This window comes from Squalius cephalus (genome assembly GCF_949319135.1).
Source record: "Squalius cephalus genome assembly, chromosome: 21".
NCBI lineage: Eukaryota > Metazoa > Chordata > Actinopteri > Cypriniformes > Leuciscidae > Squalius > Squalius cephalus.
Genome location: NC_137142.1, coordinates 30,322,809 through 30,348,456, shown reverse-complemented (window position 1 = coordinate 30,348,456; position 25,648 = coordinate 30,322,809). Strand labels below are relative to the sequence as shown.

Genomic DNA, 25,648 nt, shown 5'->3' with positions numbered 1-25,648 from the left:
TCAGGATTTTGGGTTTATTTCAAATAATTGTTTATATGTTTCATAACATTTTCTGTAAAGATTTGCTTTAGTGCTTGGTTTGAGTTTTTTTGTTAAGTAGGCCTTGGTTGTCACTCTTGTCTGCGTCAGGGTTAGCGTTTGATTTCGACTCTGATCTGGCTGAAGAAATCTGAGAGTGTTTGTCACTAATTGGGATTCTGCATTTGTTTTGTGTGTATATTGATTGAATTATGTCATATAATCCATAAAACAGCTTTTTGTGTCAGATGGAATCAAATGTTTCTTCCCATCTACAAAGGGGGGAAAGATTTTTTTTGTGTGTGTGTGTGTGTTGTAAATGTTTGTCGATGAAGGTGTGTAGGGAACATGAATGGTTGATGGTGCAGTGTTTGGGTGAAAAGCCGATATAGGACAGGACTTCATTCATTGTGGAAGGTTATCATTTGGTAATCATTTGACTTTTAAATATATTATCCCGCAATATTCTAACTTATAACTTTACAGTTGTTGGTAATAATTTTGCTGCTGTTTTATATATTGATCTAGTAAGTCCTCGACTCGACATTTCATAGCCCACATCTAGTAGTTTAGAGTATTGAAAGTCCTTGTAAATATACATATTTCTATTAAATAATAATTACAATTTCCTTTTTTAATTTATTGTAGTTTATTTATTGATAGCTGCTAATCCTTGTAGTATTGTTGGTCTGTTGAAAATGACAATTTTTATGTTAAAGCTACACTGTGTGATTTTTACCCCCATCTAGCGGTGAAATTGTATATGACTACCCAGTGAAAATTAGTTTCTGTTCCTCTCAATTCCGAGGGCGTTTTAACTCCTACGGTGGCCGTATTATTCCAAGATTAACATGGCTTCCAGTTATCGACTTCGTCCATGACAATAATAAACAATACGTCTAAAATGAATAAAACTACAGGACAGATGTCAGGAGGTAAACGTCACCCTTGGAATCGGCTATCCCAGCATAATCAGATTAGGCTAATGTTACAATGTGTACAAAGTAAAAGCAATTAAAAATAACTAAAATTTACAGTGTCCTTTTTTATATATAGCTTAAAAAATTGCGCCTTTAAAACTATTCATTACCTGTGATCCGTCGCAGCACAGATTTATGTTACAGGGTAAACAATACTTTTTCCCCATTGACGCGAGGATGAAGTTCGTTCTGGCGTTATGCACAACCATGCTATGGTTAGACAAGCAACTATAAAACTTCGAATTTACACAAATCAATTACAACAGGCTGAATTACCTGTCGAGAAGAAAGCAGGCAACCTCGGCGTCCGTTTTAAAATCTTTTCTCCTCATGAGCTCTTTCCATCTGGGAAAAGTTACTCCAATATTGACTATGGTCTTGCTGATTTGTCTGTCGCGTTGACGTTTTAATTCTCTCTTTCAAATGTGAGTACGCACACACACACACACACACACACACACACACACACACACACACACACACACACACTATCTTTCAAATCTGCCGGCACTCGCGAGCTCGCGAGTAATCTCCCCCTCGCATTCGTCACGGTATCACTGAGTGAAAAACGCAAAAGGCGAAGCTTGAATTTACAGGTATGTCCCTCTTTGGCTAATGTAGTTTCAAGATGGAGGGGCAACATGGCGACCGGCATTCGAACCCCTCACCCGTATGTACTTTCAATGGCAGATTATAAACTTAAGAGAATACTTTATTACTTGAAAGAAGTAAATATATATTAATGAGCACATATATTTTTGAAAGAACCAAGTGTTTTTTGCTAAGAATCAACTAAAAAAGTTACACAGTGTAGCTTTAATATTTTATTTATTTTTATGTATTTTGAGCTAAAAAGCCCTGTAGTATTGTTTGTTTTCCACCGCATTGTGAATACAGTTTTGTGATTTAAAGGTTAATACATCTCATTTGATTATTTTTCATTTTACTTAGAACTTTGTGCACAAAACAAACAAACAAAAAATAATAATATAGCGTTTGAGTTTGCCACAGAGGTCTCTGATACAAACCACAAATGTCTAGTGATTTAAACTAGTTTAAAGTCAGATGATACAGCACTGACATTGTCAACAACACTGACGCGTGTTGGTATTGTGGCAGAAATGTGGGATATTCATTTAGAATGTTTTATATTATTAATGTGGACAAGTATTAAATGTATTAAAGGAGTAATGAAATATTGGCCAAATTACAGAATTTTTTGTTACAAGCAAATGTAACAAGTAAATAAATGTATGATACTATGGAAGACCAATGGTTAATTTTACCCTAATGGTTAATTTTTATGGTTAAATTTTACCCTTTAAAAATTTGTTTGCTAAATGTGTTTTACTGTTTGTATTGATGACAATAAATTTACATCTGCATCCCAACTCAAGCTACTATTGTCAACTACTGTCAAATGTGCATTTCCGAGACAAAACAATATCATTAATATTACATGTGCAGTGCTGCCAAATCAGGTACTGGTGCCACTGCCACTGGTCTTAAATATAAGTCTATATAAAATTAAGAAGTATCCGACCCCCAGCTGTGTCCACAACATCTAATCTGGCCCCCTTTAAAAAAGTTTGGACACCCCTGAATACACTCGTTCCTGTGATAATCTATGTCTCTCTCTCTCACACACACACACACACACTCACACACACACATGCCCTGAAAGCTTTCTGCAGTACACTCATTCACTGTCTGTGTGGAGTACTTAAAAAGCCATTACCTGTTCACGTACAAGTCTGCTCACAACAGTGTGACCTGCGAAACCCACCTGCAAAGACGTGATATGTGATGAACCTTACTTTCCTTTATTTTGCCATCTAAGTCTGATCTTTAACAGGATCTTATCATGTCAAGTTTCCTGTCACTCTCAGATGAACAGCTTATTGTCATCTACTGAAGTACATAAACACTCTTAATACAGCGAGATTTTCATTATTTAGCGTTGTTTTAAAATCCCACAATTTTGAACCCTCTATTTTGATAGTCCACTTTAGACATTCTACTAATTAAGTAACTTTGCAACTGCATGTCAACTAGGAGTCATTCATTAGAATATTAGTAGACTGTCTTAATATCTACCAAAGCTTTATTTTGATGCTCCCCAGCAGACATTCTACTGACTATAAGTAACTTTGCAAAGATGCGTCAACTTATTCTATACTAACCCAAACCTTAACATCTAGGCTATATATATATATATATATATATATATAGTCAGATTTTGAGTTTATCTTTTGATCTGTTTCTCTGTTGTGTTCATGTTTGAGTTTCTTTGTTGATATTCTAGTCTGTTAATTTGTTCAGTTCTCCTTCATTCTCTCCCTGTTTGTCTCCATGGTTTCTAATTGACTGGGTTCCTCAGTTCAGGTTTCTCCCTTTGTCTGCTATACACTCACCTAAAGGATTATTAGGAACACCTGTTCAATTTCTCATTAATGCAATTATCTAATCAACCAATCACATGGCAGTTGCTTCAATGCATTTAGGGGTGTGGTCCTGGTCAAGACAATCTCCTGAACTCCAAACTGAATGTCAGAATGGGAAAGAAAGGTGATTTAAGCAATTTTGAGTGTGGCATGGTTGTTGGTGCCAGACGGGCCGGTCTGAGTATTTCACAATCTGCTCAGTTACTGGGATTTTCACGCACAACCATTTCTAGGGTTTACAAAGAATGGTGTGAAAAGGAAAAAACATCCAGTATGCGGCAGTCCTGTGGGCGAAAATGCCTTGTTGATGCTAGAGGTCAGAGGAGAATGGGCCGACTGATTCAAGCTGATAGAAGAGCAAATTTGACTGAAATAACCACTCGTTACAACCGAGGTATGCAGCAAAGCATTTGTGAAGCCACAACACGCACAACCTTGAGGCGGATGGGCTACAACAGCAGAAGACCCCACCGGGTACCACTCATCTCCACTGCAAATAGGAAAAAGAGGCTACAATTTGCACAAGCTCACCAAAATTGGACAGTTGAAGACTGGAAAAATGTTGCCTGGTCTGATGAGTCTCGATTTCTGTTGAGACATTCAGATGGTAGAGTCAGAATTTGGCGTAAACAGAATGAGAACAAGGATCCATCATGCCTTGTTACCACTGTGCAGGCTGGTGGTGGTGGTGTAATGGTGTGGGGGATGTTTTCTTGGCACACTTTAGGCCCCTTAGTGCCAATTGGGCATCGTTTAAATGCCACGGCCTACCTGAGCATTGTTTCTGACCATGTCCATCCCTTTATGACCACCATGTACCCATCCGCTGATTGCTACTTCCAGCAGGATAATGCACCATGTCACAAAGCTCGAATCATTTCAAATTGGTTTCTTGAACATGACAATGAGTTCACTGTACTAAAATGGCCCCCACAGTCACCAGATCTCAACCCAATAGAGCATCTTTGGGATGTGGTGGAACGGGAGCTTCGTGCCCTGGATGTGCATCCCACAAATCTCCATCAACTGCAAGATGCTATCCTATCAATATGGGCCAACATTTCTAAAGAATGCTTTCAGCACCTTGTTGAATCAATGCCACGTAGAATTAAGGCAGTTCTGAAGGCGAAAGGGGGTCAAACACAGTATTAGTATGGTGTTCCTAATAATCCTTTAGGTGAGTATATATATATATATATATATATATATATATATATATATATATATATGATTTATTTCATATAGGAAGTGTTCGAAATAAATAGGAAGAAAGGAAGAAAAAAATAAATACTAAATTGGGGGCGGGAGTTTATATGAATGCATCTCTGAAGGGAACTGACTGTCTTCAGAAAAGTTTCAATGGCATTTCTCTTTCCTCTGTATAAAGTAGTGTTTATAAGTGCAGATCTGCTCACAGCGGTACCCAAAGAAACCACTGATTTTTTTACAAGCGCCACCAACTGTCAGAGAGTGAATTTGCATTTTCACTCAGTCAGTCTGCAGGTTTTTGTTTTGTGCAGGTGTTTTATGTAGCATAATTTCACAAAGTTAAAGTCAGACCATTACATTTTTAGACAATCTAATTTAAATGAAAAACAACTGTTCATGCTACGTGTGTGTAGCATCTTTGCTTGGATCGTGATTAAAATTCAGTGGTTGCCTCTAACTTCAAATGGCTGTTCAAGGCCAGTTTGGCTTGTTATAGAGCAAATAAGCTTATTTGCTTAAACAAAGAAAAAAAAATTGGCAACCAGTATCGGAATTGGCCAAATTGCTTGTAAAAAATATCTGAATCGGTGCATCACTACACAACACCTAAGAAAAACACCTAGTAACATTCTTAAAACCACTCAAAACAACTTAACAACTGCATAGCAACACCCTGACTGACAGTGACAACCATCCACAACAACCGAGTAAACGCCTACTAATGTTCTTAAATAACTTGGTAACTGCATTGCAATGGTCAAGCACCACTCACAATTCCTGTTGGCATGAAAATTCTGTTATAACTTACAGATCCTTATGTCCTTCCAAACCCATACGTTTGCCATTTCTATGCCGTATGATTCACCCTGATTCAAATGGAAAAAATGTCAACACAATTTAATCTAGGCAACTGCACAGCAACACCCTGGCAACAATCAAGAACCACTCACATTTTCTTCAGAAAACTTTGTTCAACATGTATCATTTTGCTGTTGGTGGCGTTTTTATAAAAGCACAAGCTACTGTACTCAAGGCAGTAATTTTACCACACTTTTGAATAATACAATCTGCTAAATGAAGAAATATAAAGTGCTTGACCAGGTTACCTTCTTTTTATTTTCATATTCAAGTAGTTTTTTGACTTCAGAAGACACACGCATGATCATATAATACCATTCCAGGGCAAGTTGCAGGATTAGAGAGGAAGTTTGAGGCCTGAGGAACAGGAACAGCAGAGTAATTTGGCAGTAAATAATAACATCAACAGCACTATCATCACACCTTTGGGGGAAATGAGAGAGAGAGAGAGAGAGAGAGAGAGAGAGAGAGAGAGAGAGAGAGAGAGAGAGAGAGAGAACAAGAGAGCATGATCTCTAGTCTCTAGATCATTAACACACATCACCCTGCAATTAAAAACTCATTTATCTTAATTACTCAACTAATGGGACGAGTCCCCACAGAAACACACACACACAGTCCCAAAGGACACCACAATGACATATACACACGTACACGTGCGCATATAGGTGTTAATGCTCAGAGAGAAGGTTAGCCACACACACACACACACACACACACACAATCCACACATCAGCCTGTCTCTCTCCGCACCGCACACTCTTCAGTTCTGATGTGGCATGCCGTTACCGCTTCCTGATATGTTAATTCATTACATGTTGATGAATTTACCATTACCATTTACCATTACCAGTGCATCTGCACTAATGAGATTAGCTGTGTGTAAAGCTTGTTTGAAAAGTCTGTTTCTGTAATATAAACAATCAGAATAAAATCTTTCTTTTGATGAACTATCTATCTATCTATCTATCTATCTATCTATCTATCTATCTATCTATCTATCTATCTGCACAACCCTAATGTTAACACAGGAAAGAAACTGCGCTCAACAAACCATTTCATATGATCTCAAACTGGACCCGAGGCTTCTGGAGAGAGCGCTCTACTCATTTTCCCTTGCTTCTTTGATTGTCCCCTTTAGATTCTCACACAACGGCTTTGAGAGAGCATGCAGTATGAATTCTAATAGAGCCATTACCATTATGAATGATAACTAGGGATATTCCGCTGATCTAGGGTCAGGGCCCGTGCAATAGCTCTTGTGATTACGGAGTACAGAATCAGGTTCAGGAAATAGCAGTGCTCCGCAAGCCAGCGGGAATGTTTAACCTACATCACGGACCCCTGTCCTATTGATTAGACCATTAGACTTGAACCGCTCGGAGGAAATTGACACAATCCTCTTTCCATATGAAATCTTTGCATTAATGCTCCTCAATTGAATGTCAGAGCTATTAGATTTCTCCAGAATATTCATCTGTTCACTTCCCAGCTCTCCTCTAAAAACTGAATAATATGTCATTTTGGATGCGACTTGGGTTGATGTGACGATTCTTAAAAATAATGTCCTCGAGCCTCCCTGCACAACAGGAACTTGAAGAGGCTATTTTGTGATTATTGCCATTAGACGATAACCAACCATTCGCTTGGAAGACAAAACTTTTAGTAAATACTATGTGCAAATGGCTTAAAAGCTTACTTGCCATCAGCAACCCTGCTTTATAGATTTTGGCCATATCCCAAACCCCAACCAGACCTATATCAGTCAACACTTAAATAACATTTTATGAAATAAATAAATAAAATGTATGCATTATAAAGTTATATTTCGTAAAATCATATTTTAATTATATTTACATAAATGCATTAAATCATAGTATTATATTTAAAATTAAATACATGGTGAGTTCCCAGCTATGAGAATCCCTCTCTAATCTCCCTAAACGGTCCTATCAAAAAAGGCAAAAAAAAAAATCCTGAAAATATAACTTAATATATCTATAAATGGTAACAAAAAAAGGTTTATGATCTACCTCATGTCTGCTGTGAAAAGAAAAAAAAAGCAAGTTGTTTAACAGTTCATTGTATTGTATATTATAGATGGCTTAATTTATTTATGTTATGTATTAATGTGTTTGAGACTCAGTGTGTTTACAGAATACTTCAGGACTATAATACGAGCGACATAATAGAAGCCTAATCAACTTTTGTCACAGTTGTATTTACAATGTGCAGTGAAAACTATACGAGCCTGTGGCGTGGACATTAATCTCAATTAGGGTGGCAGTGACAAACTGTGCTGCAACACATAAAATACAATAAATATGACAATTAAAAGAGAAGCTTGTAATTTTGGGGTTGTTTTAGTACTTGCTCCCCCAATTTACTGTAACATAAATAATTCATAGGCTGAATTTCCTCAAATTGGCGCTATGAAAACATGGAACTATGTTTGAGCATCACGGCCAATATACTGAGCAACAACCAATGGCATGAGTTTAGGGCGGGACTATCTGTTGGGGTGACAAATGGCAGATGTTCAGAAAATCCGTTGGAAAACAGAAACTACACACTTTGTCCTTTAATATAACTTAATCAGAAAAACATTAACGACTTTTACAACAACATCTGCATATATAAACTTTTTAAAGGGGTCATGATATGGATTTTGTATTATTTTAATGTTCCTTGAGGTTCACTTATAATGCTAATAAAGTTTTTTGCTAAAAAACAAACAAATATATATATATGTGGAAAACAATTATTTTCAACCTTCATTCTGACTCTCTGTCTGAAATGATCCGTTTTTAAGGGACGGCTCCTTTAAAGTGGTCATCGGATGGAAAGAGGGAGAGAGAGAGAATTATTCAAAAGTGTCTTTGCAGTGTGTGGACACAACCACCATACAATGAAAAAAATCCATTCACTCCTTTTTTATAATCCTCAAAAAGTCTAACCACTCTCAATAATCAAGCCGTTTGGATTTTCTGAGCAATATGATGTCATATTGCTCAAGCTCCGCCCACGACCACTGACGGACTGTCCTGTATTAGCATATTTTCGCCCTCAGCCATTTGTATACTGTACGCCACGGCAGCACTTTATGCGTCTTGTGTCGACACGGCCCACTGGGGCGAGCAGTTGCTCATTATCATTTAAAGAGACATGCACCGAAACGGGTCGCTGTGAACAGAGCTGTTTTTGAGGAGGTAAAAGGGTGTTGTTTTACACAACCATTGAGGAAATTTAACCAAAGCATGTTACAAACTTTACATGAAGACCCTACAGAATCATACTAACTTGTGGAAAATGGGCATTCAGTGACCCCCTTTAAGGCTTGTCAGTGAACTGCCACTGTTATGATTGGCTAACATCACTGCATAGGAAACAGTATCAACGCCCCCTCACTATTGCACAAAGTGTTTTGAAAACATTATCCAAATAAAACAGGGATGCACCGATATGAAAATTTTGTCCGATACCCGATAATTCTTTACATATGAAAGCCGATAACCGATATATTGGCCGATAAATCAAAATAAAAAAATGTATATACTTTGATAGCCTGATTACAAAAACAAAAGGCTCACCATTAAAATCCATGTCACAAACACTTCAACATTAATCAAACATAAACAGTATAGTAGCCTCGTTTTTTTATTAACTAACATTAACAAAGGTTATTGCTCTCTGTTAGTTCATGTTGCATAATGCATTAATAAATGAGACCTTATTGTAAAGTGTTACCAAAAAATTGCCTAACCAAAAATAAATAAATAATAATAATAAAAAATTACCTCAATAATGCAAACAAGTCATTGGAAACCATTGGGCTGCATATAAAGAAACAAAATGGATAATGGATATAAATTAAAATTAAAATAAGAGTGCCATGGATAAATAAAATGAAATAGCCCCCACACGGACAATAAGGAAATTATTTTGATAAAATCATATTGTTGATGAAAATAATGCGAGAACAAAAAAGTGCTAGTTATTAATAATAACGTATCAACGTTTTAGATTTTTTTTTTGCGAATGCACAAGCGAACGCACAAGCGAACTTGACTGTGCTGGTCAGAATATGTAACTGTTCAGGACACGCTATTCCCACAATAACGCGCTGAAAGAAACGGCATATCGGATCGATAACGATTATATTAAAAATGACCATTTATTGGCCGATATCGATATGTGGTCGATATATCGTGCATCCCTTAAAAAAAAACTTTTTTATTTCTTTGCAAACTCTCCATTACACTGTGCCTTGTTTCAAAACAAAATGCTCCGAACAAACATGTAATCCTCCAATGCAATCCGGGCCATCATTAAAATAAATCATCATCTTGTTTTTGAAGTCAGTACAGAGACGCAAATGAGCAGTTTAACCTGGATGCGTCAAAACAAACTTTTTTTCACTCTTCCATTTGTTCGGCTGTCGGCAGACTCAAGCATGTGGAGTATGTCAGAAACTGAACGTGCGTCTGTATACTGTATCCAGTGTAGACAGCGTCAGTGATTATAATGGGTATAATGCTTTTGAAGCGACGCTCACATCCAGTGTAGACAAATGTCAGACAAATGATGTAAAACTGCTTGTCGATGTCTTGCTCAACAACACAATATCTATACACATATTCATCTACAAAAACCCATTCAACACCAGACGGAGCCACTGAAGGTTCTCAATGTACATCTAAAACACATGGTGTAACCCTCTCTCTCTCTGTCTGTCTGTCTGTCTGTCTCTCGCCCTCCATTATGTCCCTCCCTTTGCTCTGTCTGCCTCATGCTGATAGCAATGAAAGTGATCTACGGGGAGAGCCATACACAATAACTGTGTGTGTGTGTGTGTGTTGCGCTGTGGGTAGGTTTGTCCTGCTGTGTTAAGCTCATGTATGGATTAAACCGTCAAAGGCTTTCAGTCACACACACACACCACTGACGCATACAGGCCACTGTCTTTCAGACTACAGCAAGAAAAACCATCCTATACTCAACACTCAAATTTTACTATCAGCACTGTCAAAGTCATTGTATAATTGTCTGCTTGTGGTTATTTGCTGTAACTGGACAGTGATCCAAGCACATACTGCCATGAAGAAAGAGAATTTTACTCTGAAATCTAAGAGTAAGAGAATTTTGAGTTAGTATGCCATGAAATGCATATTGTGACTTTCAGTCAGCTTTACATTAGTTGTGTGATTGCCTTTTAACATGTATGAGAAATTCGTTCTGGTTTCACTTTATATTCACATTCACGCCAATCTAAATCTTTATGGCCATTACAGGTTATAATGACAGATAACATTATGCAACTGAACAGAGAAGAAGTGTTACGTTTAGATGAACGTATAAATGCCTCATTCATTCAAGATGCGAAGAGCATAGCGGATCGTATAAACAGTTTCACTTTAATAAAACAAAACAAAAGATTGACATCCAACATGAAAATATGATGACACTGTTCTCCATACACCACCTTGAAACACAACCTTGAAATCAAAACCAAAACACCAACATAATGTGACATGGAGATGATATATATAGTATATCTTCAGGTTTGGAATCAGGAGGATATGCAAAAAAAACAAAACCATCAAATATTAAAAAGGGAAATCTAAAAAATATTAAATATTTTAAAGTATTAAAGGAATATGTTCTTTTTATTATTATTCTTCTTCTTATTGTCTAATAGTATTGTTATAATATTGTGCCATTCTACCCTGTGACGTATTTGCTTGCAAAGCCTTAAAGGACACCGTTATTTTATATACATCATTTTCTTATATGATAAGATAAGTGATATAATATATAAGAATACCAATTTAAGTACCGGTAGGCTACTTTTTACTATATATTAATGTAGTGGTGCTGATTTAAAGAGGCAGGCTATGGTCTCTTGCTACACATTCTCACTGAAGGATAAGCCCCCCTGAGGATCAAATCCTGGAATATGATAATCATGATGGATGTGACTGACCTGATATGATCGTATATCCAATTCCACGTGGTCGACCTAAGTCCTGATCGATCGCCCTGATCTTACGGACTTCATAACCCTACAGACAAACAGAGAAGAACAAACATGAAAATTATGCATAGAAGTGCACAGATATTTTGTCGGATCATTTCCATAATCACCAACACAATCTACCAAGAGCAGCGCGAGTTAGCGTCTGGTTTACAACATGCTTCTTTTTTGGTGGTAAATAATGGAGCAAACGCCAGTAAATTGACGAGCGCAAACCTTAGTAAATCACCTTGCGTGATTCATTTAAATATTCTCCTCCCATAAATTTTGCATCTGAAAAGGAAACTCCTACAAATGCATAAGCAAACAGCCTTTAAAAATAACCCCGTTGACACCTTTTCAGAGCTACTTTTTTAATGCCAAAAGAGGGTTTGCGCTGTTGGTAAATCTGGCCCAAAATGTATTCTTTAATAATTTGTTTTTAAAACTCTTTGCATGAAATGTGTGCTTGTACCGTCGTTCTATAAAATAAATGGTTTTATTTTTGTCTAATTTAAATGTCCAAATATGTTTTGCCGTCATTGTATTTCTTGTGTGCAACTGTTGAGGAAAGATCATGGTGTGGGATGTTACACTGACATCAGCTTCAAGAATGAACGAATCAAATGAGACATGAAAACAAACGGCAAAATATTCCAAGTTAGAGGACTCTTTGATCCTGAATGAGAAAGCGTACAGATGCTTAAAGAGAAAAGTGAGAGAGCATCTGCCATTGATCCAGCTAATAGTGTCTGAGAGCTGTTTATGCTTCATTTCTGCCAACACTCTACTGCTATTACAGCACACAATCAATTACAGCACGTTTAGCGCAAGAACGTGAGGAGGAGAGAGGGAGAAATGGATGACAAAAGCGTGGAGTGAGCGACTGAACGGAGGATGAAGTGTGGCTGAAGTAATTTGCGAGCTATTCTCTTTCCAGCCGCACAAGTGGAATGTTCAATCATGCACACGTCTCTCTCTCTCTCTCTTTCCTTTCCTCTCATCCTTAAATATTTCGCCCTGCACCTTCTCGTCCACTCCTCCATCCTCCCTCCATCCGTGTCTCTTCTCTTGCACCATTTCAGATCAAGCGCCTGACAGCCAAATTGTGTTTGCCCCTAAAAAGCCTTTAAATGTCACCCTGACAAAAGAAAACGCCAAACAGCTGTGAAAAAACACCCCACTTTTCCTGCAAAACACTGTTTTTCTCTACGTTTTAGCTGTTCTCAAACTTTGGTCCATTTGGCATGAACATGACCCGCAGAGCTACGCTTGAGCCAGAACGTCAGGGTTTGAATGGTTTGTATGCTACACCACTCCACAGAGCATTCAAAGGTAGCTGTGTATTCTGATAAAACATATCTATTTTTTATAAAAAGTTTTCATTTCATTCTAGTTATGGAAGCAAATTTCTGTTTAAGAGTAAGAAATTAAATAATTGTGAGATATATTATTGATTATAAAAAATAATTGAGATACACTACTGTTCAAAAGTTTGTTACTGTTAATTTTTTTAAAGGAAATTAACAGTATATTAACAGTGACAGTAAAGACATATATCATGTTACAAAACATTTCTATCTCAAATAAATCAGTTTATTTACTTTCTTTTCAGCAAAGAATCCTGAAGAAATATATATTAGATTTAAATATATATATATATATATATGAATCACAGCTGTTAACTGATAAATATAAGAAATATTTCTTGAGCAGCAAATCAGCATATTAGAATGATTCTGAAGGATCATGTGACTCTGAAGACTGGAGTAAAAATTCAGCTTTACCATTGTAGGAATAAATTACGTGTTTGAATATAATGAAATAAAAATCAGTTATTTTTTATCTGTAAAAATATTTCAGTATATATTTACAGTATTATGATCAAATAAGTGCAGCCTTGGTTAAAAACATAATTTAAAATATATATATATATATATATATATATAACAACCCCAAACTTTTGAACAGTAGTGAACAGTTTAAAATAAGAAATAGTCACAATTGTGGCATTTAAAAATCACACTGTGAGATATAAAGTCACATAAGTTGAGATTTAAAGTCACATTGTGAGGCGCAATTATTATCGCAATTACAATATTATTTCAATATAAGGCATGAAGGAGCTTCCATATAAAGTAGATATTTCAATACTGGCGGACTCTTAAATGAGTAGTTCATTTGAAAATTGTATTTCTGTCATTATTTACCCAAAACATTATAAATATATACTAAATTAATATAGTAAATCATACTGGTTTGGGACAATTTGAGGGTGAGTAAATAATGGTAATTGAGTTTTGAGTAAATTATTGCTTTAAATGAAGTGCTTCTACAATGTAAAAAAGCCATTGAGATGAGAGGGAAAGCTAATGGATCTCTCTCCATGTGTGTGTGCGAGAGCGGTGCACCTGAGTTGGAGCGGGGGTTAAGAGTTGTGTTTTGACAGATGACCCACGACAGTTCTGCGTGTTTGATATCTGTTTGTGTGTAAATGTCAGTAGCCTTGAGAACTCTCCACACCCACTCAGTCACTTAGCCCGAGGCCCGTCGTCTGAGCCGACACACTCCATACGCGCGTGTGTGTGTGTGTGTGTGTGAGGGAAGATAAGCTTTAAGCTCTCTGCGTGTGGCTAAGTGTACGTGTCAACATCGTTTTATATGAACATGCAAGTGTGACGTGTGCAGTTATTGAGGCCGTACGTGTTTCGAGTGTCTAATTCTCAACACAAAGACCTCTTGTCTTTTTTTAATAGTGCTTCCTCAACTTTTCCAGCATTGATGTAGGATATAAGGAATGAAATGCCAAAATCCATTATGTCCACTTGGAACTTGATGCTGACTGCCACATTTAGACAGGACAACGGGTCTAAAGTCATCACTGTCTTCTTACTCCTGACCTTCCTGAGACGACTGATAGATCCGTGTCACAATGCTTCACTTCTGACACGCTCATCGGTTAAAATGCAAGCAAATGGACACCAGAGCGAGATAAATGGAAGGAGAGAGAAAATATGGCCATAAAAGAAAGAGAAATAGGTAAAAAGCAGAAACGGAAGAATCTATCTATCTATCTATCTATCTATCTATCTATCTATCTATCTATCTATTTGAAATTAAAGTTTAAAGACTTAAACTGTTTTTGCATCATGTCATTCTTAGAAGTGACTTCTGTTTATGGTTTCTGTAAACTTTAGTGCTTTAAATTTAAATTTAAAAAGATAAAATTTAGAAATAAAGCTGCTTTGGTTTCATTTGTGTTTTGTGCAGAAAAATGATTGTAACTGGCTATATTTTGTCTAAAATATGAGTTACTTAATATTACATTGCTTTTTATTGAACTGCTGTTCAGTATAAAATCGATACAGCATTTCAGTTAGTGCAAATCTCCTGTGGAAATATATGATTTTTGGTTTATGATCTGTTATAAACCAGAGCTATTTTACTCTGATTCCACTTTTAATTCTACACAGACAGAAGCACACACACATCCTCAGAGCCTGCGTACGAGTAAAATGAGACAGGAATGAACGGCCGGCGGTGAATCTCAGGCTGAATGACCTTTCGTGACCCTCATGCTGAGCCAGTCACATCATAAACCTATCACTATAATTACAAGAATATTCCAGCGAGAGTTCACAGGTGTAAATGCTGCTTCTCCAATAATTATTGTCTAATTACTCAACACACACATTCTATCACTCTTTGTCAGCCAAATTGCCTCTCTCTCTTTATGTCTGTCTCTCTCATTCTCTGGAGCATTTTATGTTTACACAAACCTTTACTTTACTTTTTTCCTCCTACATATATTACCATTTTATCTAAATATTACCTGGCTGTGACTCAAAACCTAGCAAAATTCCATCCTATTCCAACATGCTTATGAGGCCCAAATAGGCTGTCAACATAGGCAGCTCACTAGGTTTTGTGCCAATCCATCTGGATCAATCTCACGAAAAAATGATCCAGGACATGTCCAGGTTTCCAATTAAGAAAAATGGAAATTACAAACACATTAAAATTATTATAGAATTTGAGAGAGACCTTTTCTTAATTGTCATGAAAATAGATAAATAAAGTAGTAATTGTAAATAAACAAATAAATAAAAAATGAAATGTAAATGTAAATGTAAGTATAATATAAAAATATTAATTAAATATATTTTTGTGGGGCGGGGTCAAATTTTATAACACCCACTTAAACACTACTGAATTAAGTAGAAAGTAAGATTACTGACTGGTGGTGCGTCCTCCATTATATTAGTGCTGTAGGGGAGGTTGGTGAAGATGGGGTCCATATCTTGGATATCAGTGATGGTAATTGCCAAATTAGACAGACTAGAGAGCGGACGGCGTTTATCCTGGTCCTGTTACAACAAAACAAACACATGTTTTATTTAGCTTTGGAATTGACAGAGTTCCACACAATCATTTGACAATGTAAAACTCTACTGTGTGTTTTCTAACCGTGGCATTAACAGTGAGCTGATAGCTGGTTGTCGTCTCGTAGTCCAGCGCTCTCGTCACAGTAACGATTCCTCTGGCCCCATCAATGGAGAAGAACGGAGAGGGTGGCTGGAAGGAGAAGAGCACACTACCACCCACGCCTTGATCCGGGTCTGTCGCATTCACCATTAACACTGACGTTCCCACTGGAGTGTTCTACACACACAGAGAGAGAGACAACAATGACACATGTTAATAAAATCATACTTGCATGATGAGCATTATTTAATGCTGTGTTTAAGCATATTTCAGATGATGAGTGACAGCTCTTGTCTCTGTTATTTCACCTGTCAGTAAGATGATCAGACCCCTGCTGTCACTGAGACATGATGCAGTTCGTCAGCGCCAGAGAGAACACACACACACACACTAAAATGCTAGAGGAGCATTTTCACACGCTCCCTAAGTTTTAACCCAATATTTATACATTATCTTTAGGGACGGGGTCAAAATGGGTGAATTGGATAAAAACTAGTACAGGTCACATTTTACTCTAAAACAAGTCAGTCTGAAAATTCTACTTTACATAAATAATGTAGTGAAAATGATTTTTTTTTATATATATATATTTCTAAAAATACATACACATCTCATGTCCCTCTTTATCTATATTTTCATTATTTTCAATGCTGGTTCTCATTACCGTACTACATTACTGTAAAAAACATACTGTAATAAATATTTATTTAAATCAACATAAAAGCCATACAAAATAAATACTACTATGATATATAAACACTTTACAGCTTAAATAATAATAAAAAAATTAACATTAAAGCAATTAGAATCTATTTTGATTTATTATTCTTATTATATTTTTGCAGAATTGAGAATTTTGTGGGAAATGTGCAAAATAAAATCATTTGTAAAATACTTTTATTCAGCAAGGATGCGTTCAATTGATCAAAAGTGACAGTAAATGCATCTATAATGTGACAGAAGATATTTAGCAGCACAGATGCTTTCAGCATTGCTATAAGAAATGTTTCTTGAACACCAAATCAGCATATTAGAATGATTTCTGAAGGATCATGTGACACTGAGGACTTTGTCAAAAACATTTTAAAAAACCGTACAGACCCTAAACTTTCAACATAAACGGTAGTCTACAAATCGTCTGCACACCATCTATACATACAGTATATATTTACATATCTACACTAGACAAATCCAAGGCTGCATCCGAAATCGTACACTTCCCTACTATATAGTAGGTGAAAAACAGTATGTGACGAAAGACGTCTGTCAGAATTCACAGTACTCATAAAACAGCAGGCAAAAAGTATCCAGCTGACCTACTTCTTCTGGCGAGATTCTGAAGTGTGCATACGATGTTTACTATCCCATGAGGCCACAGGAGAGGATTTATGAATGGTAGTGAAGCGACGCAACTGATGCTGGCAGGTCACATGATAATGACAACATGGCAGATGTAATACGTCCAGATTACATTCATACTACACACATTTATACTATATAGAACATACTTTTTTTAGCGGCCGTGAAGTAATTACTTATTAAAAATATGTACCTACTCAAGAGAGAATGTGATTTCGGACACAGCGCATTTTCTATATGGAAAAGGAAATGCAACTTCAAGAACTCTTGTAGAGAGTCACAGCTGACTATGAATAGCCAGCTACATTATTTATTCTTACATATGCCATTTACATATAAAGCTGTGTCACCGCATTACTCCCAGAATCCCTCGGCCACAGAAAGAGAACAAAAGAGAGAGAAAGAGACACTTCCCATTCCAAAACAGTAAACCAGATCCTTCCTGAGAGAGAGAAGTTGTACTTCAGCAAGCACTCACTCTTTATCTCTTTCAATAAAACAGGAGATATCCATCCTTTGAAAAGAAAGGATTAGAAAAGATTCAGATAAACTATTGGAGAAAAAGAAAGCATGAGAGGTATAAAGGACAAAGATAAAAGAGAGAGAAAAGAGGATTAGAAAAAAGGGAATCATAAGAAGGAATGAAGATAGATGTGGACAGTGAATTCTTGCCTCGACCTGATAACGTCCTCTCACACTCTCACGGCACAGCAACCCTCAGATCCTCCACGCTAAAGTTCATGCACCTCAAAAACAATCCCCTTCAGGTCAACTGAGGAAACTGGACCACTTATTTTATTGTTCAAATCAATAATTGCAATCATGTGTTTGTAAATACAGACTTTGAGTTTTAGCTATTTAATCAAGTCAGTGATATTTTTCATATCTATTGAGACTATTTTCACCTATTGAGTGGACAACATTTCCAGGTGTTGATCTGAGAAATAAATTTATATTCAAATATAACATTTGAGGTTAGGAAAAAAGCCTAGCAAGAATATAAAATAAGAAGAATGAAGGAAGAAAAGAATGCACGAGTGGGAGAGAGAGGCATATCTAATAGTATTAAGAACCTCAAATACAGCAGGGACTCCCCAGCCTCTTTCAACTGCAGTATGTTAGAGAAGATTATTCCCAAACCAGGAAGACAGAAAAAGGGAAATGGGAGGAGAGAAAGAGGATACTTATTATTAGCTTTCTGGCTCTTATATTGTGGCACAAGTAAAATCAGTTTACACAAAAACACCATAGGAAAAAGAGTGACATCAAGTTTATAGTTTGGCGCGGTCTGGTTTAACACTCTAATCAAGTTCTTCTTACGGAAACGGGTCAATATATTGTGTTTTGTATTAATTTTGTGCTTTTATGCGGAGCAGAGTGAATGACACTTGGATTTACTATATGTGCATCGTGTAACCGGTCCTACTCAACCCGCTCCAAGCGGGATTCGAACTGGGTCTCCGGCATTGGAGGCGGGCGCGCTAACAAGGACGCTAAAGACTGCAGCCTCTTGAGGCCAGGGGAGTGAGGTTTACACACACAGCTCTTGCTTGCCTACGTCGGTTACACTCACCCCCCTAAACCTCAGTACCAGCCGGGTCACGGCACCAAATGTAACCGGTCCTACTCGACCCGCTCCGAGCGGGATTCGAACTGGGTCTCCGGCATGGGAGGCGGGCGCACTAACAAGGAAGCTAAAGACCCAACAGCTAGCGTCAGTTCCTCTTGAGATCAGCTGAGTGAGGTTTACACGCACAGCTCTCACTGGCCGACGTCCATTACAGTCACACGAAGGAGGCTTTCTGCTGCTTGCAAACGGACTCTTTTGAGGAGACAGCAGATAGTGAACTATTCATTTGCCGTTATGACTGCACGCTCACTCTCTCTCGTATCCAAGGTAAATCCTCACCACTGTCATCCTTTATTTGTGTTTTTTGTTGAACTAATGATTTCACCATCAGTTAAAATGCATGCACAGATTACTTTACTTCCCGAACAAGTCGGCACCCGAGTCCGAGTTGCTTTCACATTGACACGGATCGAGCCACAGTCCGAGTGCAACGGAACTCAGACCACCTCCTACGGGTAGTCTCGGGTTTGCTACCTCGGTGCGCTCCCGGGTCCATATGACAACTTTCACTTTCATTGAACCGTGCCCTGTTTCAAACTAAAGTGCCAGTGTGAAAGCACCCTCAGAGTGATAAGTAGAGCAAGATTCAGAGTGAAAAATGGAAGTGAGATTCAGAGTGAGACAAAAGTCCAATTCAGGTGAGACATGTTTTCTAAACAGAGTTTGAGTTACAATTCTTATCACCCAACGTCTGTGATTTCACGACTATGTAAATGTGAATTTTACTTCACATCGCACACTGAATCTCACTTCAAATTTACATTTAGGCATTTGGCAGATGCATTTATCTAAATCGAACTCATGACTTTGGTGTTAGTGCCACGTTTACAAAGTATGCCTGTGAAACATAAATTTCGGTAGCCCTTTATTTTACAGTCCTGTTCCCTATGTGCATACTATGTACTTATTATAATAATTGCAATAACTGGGTAATAACTACAAACTAACCCTGAACCTACCTCTAAACCTAACCTTAACCCATGTAGTTACCTTATATTGCCCAGTACTTTCTTAGTAAGTACACGTAAGTGCACGTACTGTAAAAAATAAAAATAATAATAATAATTTTCTCTAACGTCCTTCAGGAAAACTAGTCTCGTACAAATAGGGCTAATGTCACTGAAGCATTCCTGTAGCTCAAACAGTAGAGCATTGCACTAACACCAAGGTCATGGGTTCGATTTCCAGGGAATGCATGAAGTAATCAAATGTATGTCTTGAACGCAATGCAAGTCACTTTAGATAAAAGCATCTGCCAAATGCATTAATGTAAATTAGAAGCGAGAATCAGAGTGAGATGTGGAGTAAAAGCTCAGCAACGCATTCCACTAAAGAGCACTGTGCAAATACACACTCTGTTTAACATGTTCTCAAGCTCTATAATTACTATTATCATATTTCTAAATGATCACAAGCCCATTTATCAGCTCATTAACCCATTTGAAGTTTCCTAGAGACAAATTATCTATGAATGTTTAGGATCATAGGGATTCCCCCCATCATCTTCGTACTCGTACATCATACTCGGTTTTATCGTTATCATCAAGAGCTCGGTAGCAAATCAGCATAAATGATATCCTCTACAGAGAAAAGACAATTATTTTCGGAAAATGTTTAAATTCATGTACAACTGTATCTGATAATGTCTGTCAATATGACAAAGACATTTTGTCAAGCTTAGAATTTTTTTAATGCCACATAAGAATGAACTTAAATTTTAAAATTTTCATCATTAGTAATTTCTTAAAGTTAGATTTGTTAAAAGGCAGCCATTCACATAATGTAATTTGCATAATCTAAAATGTTCATCTATATGATTATAATAAATCAGTAAATTCATACAGGTTTGGAACAACTTGAGGGTGAGTAAATATTTTTGGGTGAACTAACCCTTTAAGTGAATAAAAAAAAAAAAAAAAATATATATATATATATATATATATATATATATATATATATATATATATATATATATACAGGTGCTGGTCATAAAATTAGAATATCATCAAAAAGTTGATTTATTTCAAGAATTCAACTTAACAGGTGAAACTAATATATTATATAGACTCATTACATGCAAAGTGAGATATTTCAAGCCTTTATTTGTTATAATTTTGATGATTATGGCTTACAGCTTATGAAACCCACGAAATCAAAATCCCAGAAAATTAGAATATTACATGAAATCACACAGTAATTACACAGTGATACCATGGTCATTGAACCAGGTTTTGGTTATTTTGGCAGTGTGGGCAGGTGCAAATCCTGCTGGAAAATGAAGGAAGCATGAAGTGCTCTGAACATGTCCTGGTAGACGGCTGCGTTGACTCTGGATTTAATAAAGAACAGTGGACCAAAGTCCTCTTTTCTGATGAGAGCAAATTTTGCATCTCATTTGGAAACCAAGGTCCCAGAGTCTGGAGGAAGAATGGAGAGGCACACAATCCAAGATGCTTGAAGTCCAGTGTGAAGTTTCCACAGTCTGTGTTGGTTTGGGGAGCCATGTCATCGGCTGGTGTTGGTCCACTGTGCTGTCCACTCAACGCAGCCGTCTACCAGGACATTTCCAGAGCACTTCATGCTTCCTTCAGCAGACAAGCTTTATGGAGATGCTGACTTCATTTTCCAGCAGGATTTGCACCGGCCCACACTGCCAAAATAACCAAAACCTGGTTCAATGACCATGGGATTATTGTGTAATTACTGTGTGATTTCATGTAATATTCTAATTTTCTGAGATTTTGATTTTGTGGGTTTCATAAGCTGTAAGCCATAATCATCAAAATTATAACAAATAAAGACTTGAAATATCTCACTTTGCATGTAATGAGTCTATATAATATATTAGTTTCACCTGTTAAGTTGAATTCTTGAAATAAATCAACTTTTTGATGATATTCTAATTTTATGACCAGCACCTGTATATATATATATATATATATATATATATATATACACATATATATATATATATATATATTGAATATGTAAAGTAGTGCACATTAACAGTAAGTATTTTTGGAAAAAAAAAACGCAGCCTTGGTAAGAATAAGACAATTCTTCCAAAACATTCAATTATAGTAAATTAGTAAAATTATAATGATGAATACAACTGCATAGATGCTTTTATAAATGATTCTCAGCTTTGTATATCATACATGTAAATCACATAAATATTTAAGAAAACAAATTAAATTTAACATCTGTAAAATCAAAGACATCACACTCTCAATAACTGGATGTAGTTTAGGATCACAATCAGACAGTATGACGAAGGCAAATTCATCACTCATTTTGTGTTAAATTGTGTTTTCACAGTCAAGCTTTCAGCATCTGCTGCTAAACAGAACGCATGCGGTTTGAAGTTTGAATGTGCAGCAGATGTCCTGTCGCTCTGCACCAATCACTGATGACAGTATTTGCATATTCTGGTGTTTTACTTCACAACTATCAAAAGGAAAATGAATAAACATTTGGTGAAATAATCAGATTAATCTACTCGGTCTGTCTTAAACCTTATCATTCTCACAACAATCAGGGAGCATCTCATTTTCTATCAACTGTGCATTATTAGAAAATCAAATATCTAAAGCACCGCTTCCCACAATTATTCATGTGCATTAGAATATTAGAATAGTATATCTTGTATATACAGTACAGTATATGCCACTTTCAATGTAGCTTCCATTCCTACCATTTTTGCCCCACAAGAACAAAAGTGAAACCTCTGCCCTCTGAAGGGGTGTAGGATAAGTATAAGTACAAATATTGCTCAAAACATAATGCGGATGTCAGTTAAATATACAAAATCCACACCATTTAGTCCAGTTTATGGGCTAAATCCAGTGGCCCTCAAGAGGTCTGTATCACTTGTACAGAGGACGGTTCACTGACCAATTAGCTTGTGCATGAAACAGTCTCCATAGGGATAATTACCCTGACACCACAGAGAGACAAAAGCAAATGAACTCACTGAGCACTCGCCATGCTACATCTCTAACTCACTAACATCCACACTGACAGCGATTAAATCACTGGAGGTTGACAAGACTCGGTCAAGGAGGTCTATACTACCTAGACAGAATAGCTGTACTGTACTGTACGTTTGCATTCTCATCTGCCATGAACCATTATCTGAGCCATAAATGCCATGTGACTAATCAATCTAGAGTCCTATAGAAAATAAAATAAAATTGGCAAATTAATTGTTGCTTGAAAAAATGTATGTCAAATTATTGTGAATGTTCAAGGCTCTTTTCAAAGTTACATTCTTTGTAATCTTTTAATGTTGCAAGGCCAATTTTGTGTTCAGAAAACATTGGTAAAAAAAAAAAAAAAAAAAAAAAACAATAATAATTTGTTTCTTAAAAAAATGTATTTGTCAAATTGTCATAATTAGCCGCAGTTCTTTTAAAAGTTCCTTTTCAAAGTTAAAAGGAACTTTTAAAAGTTCCTTAGTGATCTTTCAATTTTGAACGAAGTTTTTTATCCTTAAACATGCTCAACTGTATCACAGTAAATCACCAGCCCTGACTTGAAATAAAAGATGTCAGATCGCTTTGTCTCTGAAAATGGTTTTATGCTTGAACATCTCTTAACAATCCAGCACTCTAACATGTTAATCACACTCTCTTGTTTGACGACTTTCTGTTAAACGCTAAAAAATACAGGTATTATTTGACATTTTATACAGCAGAAAAGCAGCTCTCAGCGTGTCCTGCCGTAAGCTCTTTCATGCCAAGAGCTTTGTCAAGGGAAGGGGGCTGATTAAAGTTACACATATGAAAAGCTGGCCTTTTCAGCGTTAAGCGCGTGCGGGGGAGTGAATACAGAAAGTTCAAGTTTAGCCAGGTTGAGCAGGAGTGAATGGCAGCTTGCGTACTGAAGGCTTTCATTGATTGGGAGGGTTAATAGAGACATTGTGTGATAGACGAGGTGAGGAGCAGGTCCACGGCGCGTATGTTCTCAAAGTTAGGCTGGCTCCAGTCGTAAGGGCTAATTTACAGTACTAGCGTGGCGCGGCGGCAGGATCACGCAGTGCGCTAGCCTAAAGCCGTAAACCCCTGCAGGGTACAAGCAGAGCTGGCCGAACAATACAGCACTGATTACAGATACGGACCCGAACGCCCACTCCAGCCCAGATACAGGCCTCATGATTATACCTCTTTCCCTACGCTTTTCTCCTTCTTTCTTTTTCACACTTTAAAAATGTCACGTTCCTCATTGACTTTCACTATTTTGCTAATTCTCTATTTCTCCATCTCGCTAACTTCTGCTGCCATCCATCCCACATGATACATAATTATTCTGTATTTTAGGAAGCATATTCGCTTATTAAATCCATACCATTCCATGCATTATTGTTTTACAAGCAAACAGCTACAGATTATAATGGAAAATTATCAGAGAAAAAGACACTTTTTGACATAACACTGGCTCAGTTACGCGCTTTTGTTTTCATCACTAACAGAGCTTTCAAAAACACTAAAATCTGTTCATCGGAAAACATTTATGTACAGTCACAATTCTCTTGTGTTACAATTTATCTGGGTAGAAGCTATACTGATATGTGTGTAATGGTGTGTGACACTTTAGGATGGCATTAACATTCATTTATTTTTACAACAGAGGCAATGATGTCATATACCAGTGAGCCAAAATCAATGTGATCACACGTCAAAATGTGTTCAACCTGTTTGATGCCAAGGGCCCCCAAATATGAATTTTTGTAAATTATAAATGTAGCTTTATATTATCATGTATCAAGACTTTTACACTACATGTGTGAAGACAATTGATTTATTAAAACAACATGCTATTATTTTATTTTATTTTGTACAATATGCTGGTATAAAAAAATAAAAAAACAGTATTATTGTGAATAATTAAAAAAAAAAAAAATTAATGTCAATTATTCCTGTAATGGCAAAGCTGAAGTCTTCAGTTTGCGGAAAATTGATTTTTTATTTAAATTTCTTACTGTCAAAAAACAAACAAAATAATTGATCAGGTAAAAACAAATGGAGAATGTTAATAGTGTTACTTACATTCCCAAAAAGAAACTGAAAGAGTGGACTATTTTCTTGCTGAAGTTGGCAACCCCATCACTCTTTAACTAGTGCTGCAGTTTCACCACAAACATTCACTGCAGTTAAAGAGAACTGACGGAGAGACAGACAGCCGTTTGCCCTTCAAAGAACCTGAGGAGGGTTGGGGAAATACATTCTACCAAATTATGCAAATTATAATGCAACTATATGTTTTAATTTGACGCCTACATCAGGAAAGGAAATTATGTGATTACATTATACTTTGTTCACAATCTGCTCACTTTGTGTTATGAAAATAACGCAATGAAATGAACACCTATCAGATGCTGTGGAATTTCATCCTGATGGCAACAACTATAAGTTAACAAATGACGATGACATACAGTAAGACCATTTTCATGCATCCTATAGTGGCTCATATTCACAGCAAACACACACAGATTCCCCCTCTATTTCTCCCTGAAAAATGGAATCATTTACCGAACACCATACTTGTATTTCTCATCAGTATCTTTCTTACGTCCTGCGCTCCACCGTCATCCATCAGAGAGAGATACCTCATATATCAGTGCTGAAATGAGCTAATCAATTATTTAACACCT

At 36.7% G+C, this 25,648-nt stretch overlaps 1 protein-coding gene across 1 annotated transcript in view; it reads right to left on the bottom strand.

The window, feature by feature from the left end:
- The window catches only part of cdh23 (cadherin-related 23), a 233,458-nt gene that overhangs the window by 125,068 nt on the left and 82,742 nt on the right, over positions 1 to 25,648 (bottom strand). The window contains exons 7-9 of the mRNA XM_079854508.1: positions 15,990 to 16,184; positions 15,761 to 15,889; positions 11,493 to 11,571 (exon numbers count right to left, since the gene is read on the bottom strand). Coding sequence (XP_079710634.1) covers positions 11,493 to 11,571; positions 15,761 to 15,889; positions 15,990 to 16,184 — 403 coding nt within the window. The remainder of the gene's footprint in view (positions 1 to 11,492; positions 11,572 to 15,760; positions 15,890 to 15,989; positions 16,185 to 25,648) is intronic.